Source organism: Oxyura jamaicensis, chromosome 2, assembly GCF_011077185.1.
Source record: "Oxyura jamaicensis isolate SHBP4307 breed ruddy duck chromosome 2, BPBGC_Ojam_1.0, whole genome shotgun sequence".
Taxonomy (NCBI): domain Eukaryota; kingdom Metazoa; phylum Chordata; class Aves; order Anseriformes; family Anatidae; genus Oxyura; species Oxyura jamaicensis.
The window spans coordinates 67,633,205-67,644,877 of record NC_048894.1 but is presented as its reverse complement, the minus strand read 5'-3'; the positions used below and the strand labels follow the sequence as shown (position 1 = coordinate 67,644,877).

Below are 11,673 nucleotides of genomic sequence, written 5' to 3'. Positions count from 1 at the left end.
CAATAACAGAATTAAGTAAGCAAGTAAAAAGGGATGCAAGTATTTCTAATCTTTAAAATAATCCATCTGCCTGAAACAACTTACTTTAGCAAGATGTAAAGAAATAAGCAAAGAAGTTATGTCTGAAGGCTTCCTTCAGTACTTTCCCAGCTAGGTCTAAGCACTGTGTCATCCGAGGCTCTAACAGAATTTAACATTTCTTTCATTCTGGCTATATACACTTATCATTCATAATTAAGATTCAGTTATCTGTTACAATAACCTGAAGATCTGAACAACTGAATGTTGAGCATACTATCCCAAACTGGCTTATCAAGACAAATGCAAGATAATTACAGGTAATTAATTCTCAAGCCTCTTCCAATTCTGGATTGATAAATGTATTACTCATGTGTATTTAATGATCTCACTTCCCTTTTTGGAACACAAAGGGTCATGTTGCAGTGAGTACCTTGTTATTTAGCTCAGTATTAATTTGCATGACCTCATTACTTCCACAATGTTGTCCTCTTCATTTAAATAACCACCTTGTTGCATTCAGTGAAAACTACTGAGAATCATGTTTGCATCAATGTTTATCACTGCTATTTGTATCTGGAAGAGGACTTGCGAGTGGCGAGGGATGGGGACATCATAAAATAAACTAGCTCAAGCCCCCAAATTTACTGAAAACTAGGAGAATAGTATGGGTTTCTTTGTTTTTTGCTTCTCAAGATATTTCAATTACTGAGTGTTCAGGACTTAAGTATTTTTGAGTGCATGCCAAGTTTCAGCAAAGCCTAAGGTTTAATGAGCGAACATATTGAAATACTAACCTTCCTTTCAACTCATGAAAACACATCTGGAGGCAAAAATGGTACAGTGCTGTGTTATTTCTTCCTTTTATACCTGTCTTACTGAAGACTGATCTCTTAGTGGCTTGGGCTTCAGCTTTGCACTTCTCAAGCAAAATGTTTTCTGACCTGAACTCTGCCGTCTCTCAAGGGTGTCACAGAAGGAGATGACTTCCTCTCACCCATGCTAAGTGAAAAGGCTAATATTTTAAACCTTGTTCTTAGAGGAAAAATATGATTAAGTTATTCTTAGAGCTTGGATACATTAAAATACTACCATGGATCACAGATTATGCTTGATGAAAAATTATTTCCTGAAAAAAAAAAGTTTTATATGCAGTTTTATTATATCCTGAGGAGAAATTTCAATGATATCTCATTTGAAATAATGTGCTGGTAGTTCAGTATGTGTGAAGGGGAAAACACTTAGTGCTTTACCCACAAAATAACTATAATTTAGTGCTTTATCTTTCAAGTTGTGTTTTTTTTGTGTGTGTGTGTTTTTTTTTTTTTTTTTAGATACTATTAAAATACAGGCTTACAAGATCTCCAGCAGCAAGGAAGAAATAGTTTCATTAAACCCAAAAAGCCCTCTGTTGCTTTTCTATGAAATGGAGAGCTACTGGTGTTTTTTCAGAGCAATAAAACTAAATACCTTTTCTATTCTCTGCACAAGCTGCCTATTTTTGAGCCAAGCTTCAAATGTGTTTAAGCACCAAGGAATCACAAGCTGTGTCTCAGCTTTCAAGGGCAGCATGAACATCCCATGATGCTTTTGACATGTGCCAGAAAACAAACAAACCAACAAAAATCTTAGGATTTATAATAACTAGCCTACTGCCAGAAAAGAGAGGTTCAGAAATTTTAGAGAATAATATAAAACTTGGAAGGTGATATACTTTGTCTTGTGTGGTTTTTGGCATAGACAGATTCATGATTCTTGATCATTAAGCTTCTGGATAGAGACACTTGCTCCAGAATTTGGAGTGTACAGTTTGGAAGAGTGAAGGTAATTGCTGAAATCAAACACTTGCACACTGGCAGGTTAGAAGGCATCTTTCATCTCTGCTTTCTAAAGCAGAAGGTGGGAAGAAGAAAGGAACTTATAGACACTTTGCCAATCTGAACTGGTTTTGGATAGGCTTCGTTTCTTATATCTTTTCATCCAAATACTTCTAATTATAAGGTTTTTGTCTTGCTTCATGTACAGCTTCCTGTCAGTAGTAAGAGAGACATATCAGAAAGAGCATAGGTCAAGTCTTAGGTTCCAGCGGGATCTAGCACACGCAACCTAATTAAGACTACTAGGTAAGATGGGCTGCTGCATTTAAGACACAATGTTGTCTGCTATGTACAGCAGAGTGACTCTGGGATGCTACACTAGGAGGCCCCATAATCCTAATGGCTGAGAGGAAAGATGCAGATGTTCCTACAAGCATTGTACAAGGATGGCTTTTTCAGACTAAAAAAAAACAAACCTTGCATTTGGAAAGAAATTTTGAGCAGACAGTAATGCAAATTGATTAAACTTTTTTGTCCATAAGGAGATGTGAATAATAAATAAGCCTGTATATATGAAAATGGACTTCATGGCTTTCCCCTCAAAATTGCATGGGCTGTTGACAAACACTGAAAAAAAAAATACACCATGTACATACTGAAATACTGTTCTGCAGCAAATACCAACTTTTTGCAGATGCAGAGTTCACATGACCTCACATGACCTTTTAAACTGCAATAGAAGGAACTTGGGTTGCTCTAGCCAGCAGAGAGAAAGTGGGTGTGGATGGTATTATTCAGAGCTGCCTCACTAAAAGATGTGCCAATTCCTGAACATGGAAATCACCCTTCACAACTTTGCCAACCATTTATTCCCTGCCAATTTGAAGGCACATTGCTTTCTGGATTGGTTTTATCCATGGTCAGAGTGAAATGCAAGAAACAAAGTATTTTTTACTTCATGCTGGCTGTGAAAATGCATTCATAATATAGGGAAACGAAGCAACAGCATCTGATGAGTGTTTTCTAAAGTGTTACACAAGAAAAAAAAAAATAAAGAGGAAAATATTTTCTTGTTCTGTTAATTGGTCCTTACTTATGTTTTTCCTCCCTTTCTCCCTTAGATCCTACAGGGTAACAACTTGGATTTCAAATGCTAATTCATGATTTTTACTTCAATCATAATTAAAGAAGATTGGGTGAGGAGAGGAAAGGAAATGATGTTTGGTTTTCCAGATTAATAAAGAAGCCAAGAAGAGTATGGAAGTCCTTCCCCCACTATCCCCTCAAAAAAGTTCTAAATTTACCTCTTTTAAAGCCTTAAATCAGGCTAATGAACTCCAACAACTTTTTAAAGGGTACAGAACCCCAATAACAGAGCACAGTCTGCTAGCATGGGACAAAAGGATGCACATGGTATCTCCCTTCCTGCACTAACTCCAACAGTAGTTATCCTAGAGTTTAATCCACATATAATGAGAATGTTAAGTCCTAAACTTTTAAAACACTTATACCATGGAAACATTCAGACTGCTGCATCTCTCAAAACAAAAATGCTAATGACTGTGCTGCATAGTAAGGCCCTAACAACACCATGTGTCTGTAACTGCTTGAGTTATTGGCTCAGGGGAGATAAAAGCAACTGGGGACTTTTCTTCTTGTCTATAGGTTACTCTTACGATTAGATTGCAATAGCACATGGACTTCAGTAGCTGCAAAGTGTCTTGAATGGTAACTAGGGACTGGTATGTTGCTGGGAGCCTTAAAAAAAATGAGAAAAGAATGGTTTTGTTGAGCTTCCTTATGCTTGATATTAAGCTATTTCCTTGAAACTTGGCCACCCTACTTCCAGCTTCCATTTCTTGCTGTGGTTGGCTTTCAAATAATGACAGAATATGAAGAACTTCTTTCATGTCCTTATCTGTCCTCCTGAGGGAAGGGGGGGGGGGGTGCATGTAAAAATCTCCCAGCAGTGATGAAAACAATTTTATTTTTTTTCCCTTAATTACACATCTTCATGTAGTCATTTCTGCCTTGTGGGGTTTTATCTCCTTCAGTTTACGATATCTAACCTTGACCATTTTATTATGGTCAGTGTGGACTGAGGAAGACAAATTGCCATGACGTTTTAAAGTCATTAGCTGGATGAACTTAAGAAAAAACACAGTTGTTGTTAGATTGACATCTAATCAGAGTACCTTCAGTATTAATGCCAATATAATGCAAGATGTAAAGTGATCCCTCCTACTCTCCAAGATCTGGGCGTAACTAGACCCCCAAAATTAGATTTTTTTGCTGTGTTACTTAGGTAGATAAGAAGCCCAGTGAAAGACATAAATATTCACTTAATTTCACATTGAACTCTATCTGTTGGCTGTGCAGCAGTCCAATGGGTAAGGATGCAGTCCAAGGTCCATGTATTTATCACATGGCATGTGGACTGCATGCAGATAATAGATTTATAAGCTCAGCTGTTGCCAGGCTCTTATAAATTGGCAAATTAATTGATATGTTTGAAGTCTGAAGTGTGTCATTTATAATGCAGCAAAGTTGCTGGCCCCTGTCTCACCAGGTGTTTCTTCTCCGCTGTAGCAAGGGAATGCTTCTTGTGCCCTTCCACAACTCTGTCACAAGGCAGACTAATCCCAAAAGCTTTCTGGCTCTGAACAACCAGTGGTACACTTAGTTTCAAATTCCTAATTTCCCTCCTTTCTTTAATTACAAGTCAGTCTGCACCTGGGACATATTACCTTATCACTAAATAAGTAATTCAACTCAAATTGTATGAGATTTATTTCTAAATGTCTATTAATGCCTTGGTGTCTAAATCAGTCTTACAGGCAGTGATTATATAGCACGGAATGAAAACATCAGGCAAAATTCCAACCTGATGTGACTTACACTTGAAGCTGGCATAAACCACAGAATAAACCAGCCCCACATATTGACATTATTCTTGAGTTTATTACTACCTAAAGAATTTACTACTTTTTTTTTTTTTTTTTTTTCCTATTTTTGAGTCAGAGGTTCATTTCTAATGTGTTTGGATCTGATTAATTATTTTCTTTAATAAAATTGAGAGATGCTATTGAACTAAATGAATATGAAATGAAGTACCTGATGAACAGGTTTCTTTTCACAGATCAGAGTACTTGTAATGAAGATTCAACACCAGAATTAAAAACAAATCAGAGGATATTCCTTGAGAAGAAAGGAATGAAAACCAAGGGCAATATGCAAGTTTTTGTAAGTGGGTATCTGTAAGTAACTTTGCAAATTAAACATTGGACTCATGCTTAAGGACCTAGAGGACTTTTTAATTAATCCCTTTTCACTGCATCATGTGCTAAAGACTTCAGCATATCCCATTCAGTTTCTGTGCAAGTACTTAGGTCCCTTTGTCTGTTCTATATGTAGTTTCTGAACATAGTTTCTCTAGCTTCATTAATTCTGTATCATCTAGCACAACCCTGGCTTGCTGTCTTGGTTCTGGATGTCAGGGGTACTGAAGTCTGTTACCATTTCACTCTGATGGAGCTGGAGAGATCATGTTGGAAGTGGATGGTGTAGCTCCTATGTCAGCCATGAATTTGTGCTGGATTGATCACTATTTACAGAAAATTTTCTCCTCCAGTTTCTGTTTTCCTGTTGGAGTTCAGGGACTCCAGAAGAAAGGGCTGGAACATTGTCTTTGCTTTTCAGAAAAGCAACTCTTTCAACTTTTTCAGCTCTTTCAACTCTTTTTCAGAAGGTGCTCAGGGCATTTAACAAATACCAATGGACAGTGAGGCAGGTTTTCATTAGACTACTGCCAACATGAGAGTTTCTCCTGTCTAGGGACTTTTTCTGTATGTCCTATAATGACCATATGCTCTTATCAGGCATCATACCCTGACATGGTGGCCATGGTGCTTGGAAGAGTTAAGTGTCTTTCTTCATTGATTTCAAATAATACATTGGTTATCTATGTTCCTTAGGAAATTAAAAAAAAAAAAAAAAAAAAAATCCAGCTCCTGCCTGTATAACTTCTCTGCAACTAGATTATTGTAGAGGTTCAAGATACTTGAACCTATTAAATACAGCCTCGTACAGTCCTCGTGTTAATGCTTACCTTAACGTTACCTAGCCTCTTTGTAAGTATTAGTTGGCATGTACTGTGCAAGGTTATGTACTCTCTTACTCTGTAAAAGTGGGATTTGACCCCATGGAAAATATACTGACAAATCAAAACTTATAATCGGTTTAAAGTTCAAGGGTGCAGCCAAATCCTGAGCCAGTGTAATTTGACCTAGATCCACTCAAGTAAGTAGAGCTGTAATGAACTACATAAACAAAACTGTCCCACTGTGGTTACCTTCATACTTTGGGAATGATATGGAAACACTCAAAGCCTCATGAAGACTGTGGTTTGCTGCGTTCTACAAATAATAGTGATTTAACACCCATGATGGTGATAAACTCTCTCCGTTGAGTTAAGTAACATACACCTGATTACTCCTATGCCACTATAGAAGGCAATGCTAAAATACTGTTCCTATTACCTGTCCTGAAGTCTAAGTTCATCATTCATTTACTCCTGGTACCGTCAGTAGCATCCTTCCCTCCTCCCTCCAATCAGCTCCAGGTCCATTTAGGCATCTATGTGTTGCAACTTCTAACCCTGCATTAGTATCATTACAGCAGTTTTCAGAAAAAGTTCAGGTTTCATCTTAGGTAGCTAATGCTCCAAGGACATTCTTTCAAACTTTTAGAACCAAAGCAACCTTCAGCTTCTACACCTCGTAGAGGATTTCCCCAAACTGGCCATTCTCTCCCCAGGATGCCTCTATTTATGAGTAACAAGGTTTGTCAAATCTAAGCAACTTTTCAACTCTCACAGATTACTGGAGATACCGAAGAGCAAAAACTTGCTAAAAGAAAACCATGTGTAGCTCTGAATAGCCATTTCTGGATATTGCAACCAGCAACCAAGCATAATTCCAAGGTTAATGAAACAGCTCTCAGACCCAGAAATAACAGATTAAGGAAAAGTCTCCACTATCGCTTTCATTAGCAGAAATACAAAGTTGACAATATGCATAGATTACCAATATATATTTTTTTTGATTTGCACCTATATGACTGATCTCATATCTGTCCTCTAAGGAGTCCAAATGAAATATTTCAACTGTTATTCTAACTTTCTTTCAAGTTGACTCTGCAATTCTGAGCATCTGTACCAGTTATTGACAAATAATGCAAGTTACCTTCTGGTTTCTTTGTAGCTGCCATCACTGTATCATAAGAAAGACAATACCAATTTAGGCTTTGTGCAGTAATAGTAACTTAGTCATATATTCTGTTTTTATGTCTTACCCAGCACTATAAGAAATAGCTGTTCATTTATGCAGTGGAAAGTCATTCTGGAGCTACAAGGCAGCATCAACTAGGGCACCATTCCTGGTCTTTTTCAAGAGGGTCTTTTCCCATCTATCATTCTATCCCTGAATTGATTGCAAACACACCGGATAGCAGAAATAGATTCAGAGTTACAGCAACCAACTGTTAGGAAGACTCCAGTCAATTCGTGTAAGGGCTATCTGAATATTATTCATGTCTCAGTCACTTGATTTCAAATTGATTTTAATGCATGAAAGGCAGAAATTACAGCATATGTTGCAAATATATTTGGGAAAAGTGTTTTTGCTGTTAAAGAAGAATTAGGTTCCATTCTTAATCATGTCACAACTTCTGATACAACATGCTTGGAAGATATAGCATTTAGCCTCATATGAGCTCAGACTACAAGGCAAAAATATTGGCACAATCCTCTCCTCCTTTACAAGGCCAGCATTACACTTAATACATTACTGTTCATAATCAGGATGAGATCCTTTGGGGAAGTCACCATGACTGCAAAGACACAATATGCTTTGGGGAAATGGTCCTCCTTTCTAAACAGATGATGGCATTGTTCCACTGTAACTCTCTTAAATGCTAAACCAGAGTCTAAAACTCTATTGTTCATTCACTACACGGAAAAAAAATTAAAAAAAAAATAAAAAAAGGAAAAAAAAAAGGGGGGGGGGGAGGGGAAAGCCTTTTAGTATGGCTTGTATGCTTAGCACAAGAGCTTCTATTAACATACCAATAATCTGTTTGTGTAACGTGCTTGGCGCACAGCAAAACGCACCTGCGAGAAGCAAGGGACTGGGCTGCATCCCGCCCGCTGCCGAGTGCCAACGGAGGAACCGCACCATGGCATCCGCGCACCCTGCTTAGTCCCCGGCTCCTCTCAGCCCCCGGCTCCGCTCCCCCGGTCTCCTGCTCCCCGCTGGGCCTCCCTCCATGCATCCCTCCCTCTCCCTGCCGCCGCTGGGGTTTCGCCACGTTGGGGGCCGCCGGGTCAGGGGTCCGCCATGTTGGGGGCCGCCGGGGTGGGGGGCCGCCATAACGGGGTGCCGCGCACTCACCATGGCGCTGTCCACGGTAGCGGCCCGGCTCTGCCGGCCCGGCCGCCGCCGCGCCCCCGCTATAAAGCACCGCCTCCGGCTCCGCCGTGCCCGCCTCTCATCCCGGGGTCCCTGGGCCTGCCCCGGGGAAGGAGGGAGCGGGAGGGCAAGGCCAGCCGCTGAGGGGGAAGGGGACAAAGGCGGCAGGGAGCCCACAGCCAGCTGCGGGTTTTGTTCCGAGCGCAAACAAAGCATTACATCTGCTATTAAAAACATTTATTCAGACTATCGAAGCTTACCGAAAATGCCCTTCCCCCTCTTTTTAATAAAGCAGACTTTGGTGTGTGAAATGAAAACAATCTTTCTTAAAATATTAGCATTCTCCATTCTGCTTTTAAAGTGAAAATTTGTCAAAAATTGCACGCCAAAAGTGTCAAAGCTGTCCCAGTGCTGCCCTCCCAGTTCTGGCTGCTCAGGGTTTGCTCGACCAGAGCTCAGAGAACAGACTGTCCCCGTGCTAGTGGCACGAGCAGTGGAAATGAGCCAAGGGGACCAAGTGTGGCGCAGAACAGGTAAAGCCTTGAGCCGGCAGTGTGCCCAGGTGGCCAAGAAGGCCAGCAGCATCCTGGCTTGTATCAGGAATAGTGTGGCCAGCAGGACCAGGGAGGGGATTGTCCCCTTGTGCTCTGGTGAGGCTGCACCTCAAGTACTGTCTTCAGTTTTGGGCCCCTCAGTACAGGAAGGACATCGAGGCCCTGGAGTGTGTCCAGAGAAGGGTTACGAAGCTGGTGGAGGGCCTGAAACGCAAGTCCTGTGATGAGCGGCTGAGAGAAGAGGAGGTTTAGGGGAGACCTTATTGCCCTCTACAACTACCTGAAAGGAAGGTGTGAGGAGCTGGGGGTCGGATCTCTCACAGGTAACTAGTGATAGGACTGGAGGGAATGGCCTCAAGTTGTGCCAGGGGAAGCTTAGGTTGGAAATGAGGAGACATTTCTTCTCAGAAAGAACAGTCATGCATTGGAATGGGTTGCCAGGGAAGTGGTAGAGTCACCGTCCCTGGGGGTGTTTAAGGAAAGGTTGGACGTGCTGCTTAATGACATGGTTTAGCAGGTGATGGTGGCAGTAGGGCGATGGTTGGACCAGATGATCTTGAAGGTCTTTTCCAACCTTAATGATTCTCTAATTCTAAACTAAAGTGTACTTGATGTATATAGACTATATTTGTGCAAAAGGTAGCACTGATGTTGTAAACCTCAGGTCTTTCCTGGTGGGTTCCTTGTTCATGTATTACTTTACATCTTGCATTTTCTTGGATCTAGACAGAGAGATGCTCCAAATGTGTTGAGAAAGTCTGCCATACCAGTGCTGCTTGTCTGCCTAGCAATGATGTGCCAGAAGCCTCACGTGAAAGCATGTCCTCATATAACTTCTAGCCCATTTTTCGTAGACACCAGTTTGTTTGCTTGCGCTTCCAAATTCCAGTGTGTTAGTCTGTACTGAACTGCTATAATTCCTGAGGCTGATCTGCTGGCCTTTCCTCTCATTAATGTTCTTGATCAGTTATTCATTTGATTCTTTCATTGTTACTATAGAACATCTTGAAATATTGAAAAAAGTGCTTTTTGATATCCATTCTGTCCCCCAGAGAAGTTGCTACCTAAGCAGAAAGTTGTCCTCTTTGAAATTAGTATTTAGGTGCTGTAGAGCAATGAGCAGTTCAGAAGGTGACTGGCAGAGAATCATGGTAATGACTCAATAAATTTGAATACTTCTTTATTGACCAAACAGGCTGGATTCAGTGTGTCAAGCCAAATACAGACCTAAGGATGGTAATACAAAACATCTTTTCTTTATTCCCACTTTTCTTTGTCTAAAACAGAAAGGAAATGGATGTTCAGGTTTGGTAAGGACGATCCATTCCTAATCTCTTGAGCTTCTTGTAACTGAAACATCATAATAATATCAATATAGTTTATTTCTATAGTAGCAACCTGTTTTGTTTGTTTGTCTGTTCTAAATCACAGCAATTATTTCTCCAATGAAGTCACAAATAGGGAGCAAACAGGATTTTGGTGGCATTTAGAAGAATGTGTACTATGGATATTTTAACACCTATTTAATGTGCTGAATTTGAAGACTTTAAGGGCTGTGTCAGGATTTGGACTCATCTGCTTAGTATGGAGGGTGGTGCTGCACATTTTGTTGGATCCCAGGCAGTGAGCACAGCAGACTTCTGCCAGGCATGTTAGCTTTGAGTGGTTGCTGAACATCATGTTCTGCTGAGAGGAAAGGCAGAAAAATAAGTCAACATGTGGAGAACCAGAATTGCTTAGTTCCAGCTGAAATTCCTCAGAAACAGGGAGAATAAGTAGAAGCAATTTAAACAGCACTTCACTCTGGGAAAATGCACACAACTGATGGTGAAATACCACAGGGCATTATCTTGAGTCCTGCTGGTGCATGGATTGCTGCAGATTTGACCTTACCACAAGCTACGTAAGAATGGTTGAGGTGAGAAGGGGTCTTTGAAGATCATCTGGTCCAACTCCTCTGCTCAAGCAGAGTCACCTAGAGCCAGTTACCCAGGGCTGTGTCCAGTCAGGCTTTGAATTTTTCTGGGAAAGAAAAGTGAACTCAGATGTGTCTCCCATTGCTGATTACTGCTCTTGCTCATGATCTCTTCCAAAACTTGAAATTTAAACTCGGAATTTGCCTATTTCACAAAATTGTCTTCTCAGTAGTATCTGTACAATTCACTGGCTAAATATGTCTTATTTTCCTGAGAACCTAACCAGAATGAAAGAGGTTCACTTCCTTATATTGTCAGTTTGTTGTTGTTGTTGTTCTATTTTTTAAAAATTATTTCATTTGTGTTTCTAATTTTATTAACACGGGGTAATGGTTACATACTTAAAGATCTCATTTCTGCTACTGATGTTATGGGGAGTTACAAGGTTAATGTGATAGACTTTTGTTAACTCTCAGTGAATGCTTAAGATCTGTTGGTAATAAAGCTGCACTGAATCAAATCTGAATAATCACTCTAAAGCTAACACTATTTTTTTTTGTATAATGTCATTTTCTGTGCTTTTAATTTTGAAACTATAGCTGTTGTAATATGACTGTAAATATAAAACTAAACACTGTATTAAATTGCCAGCTGTGGGCATGTAAAATAAAAAAACCCTAAGCCACAGTAAACTTGTGGCTGCAGAAAATATTAATTTGAGCGATTGTGTAGAGCTGATTTTCTAATATTATGTTTTAGCACCCCCTTTCGGCACAAAGGGATACTTGCAGGTATTTACTCAAACGCTTTGCTAAAGCTGAAATGCAATTGCAACGCATCCAGGAAAAGTCCTTGGCTGCACTCATAGTTTACATAGTTCAGTTATGTAGTTTGGCATTTT

General features: G+C 40.0%; 1 protein-coding gene across 1 annotated transcript in view; it reads right to left on the bottom strand.

Moving 5' to 3' along the window:
- The window catches only part of ELOVL2 (ELOVL fatty acid elongase 2), a 47,926-nt gene extending 39,428 nt beyond the window's left edge, over window positions 1–8,498 (bottom strand). Inside the window, exon 1 of the mRNA XM_035316683.1 lies at window positions 8,285–8,498. Coding sequence (XP_035172574.1) covers window positions 8,285–8,287 — 3 coding nt within the window. The 5' untranslated portion in view covers window positions 8,288–8,498. The remainder of the gene's footprint in view (window positions 1–8,284) is intronic.
- Window positions 8,499–11,673: the final 3,175 nt, after the last annotated feature.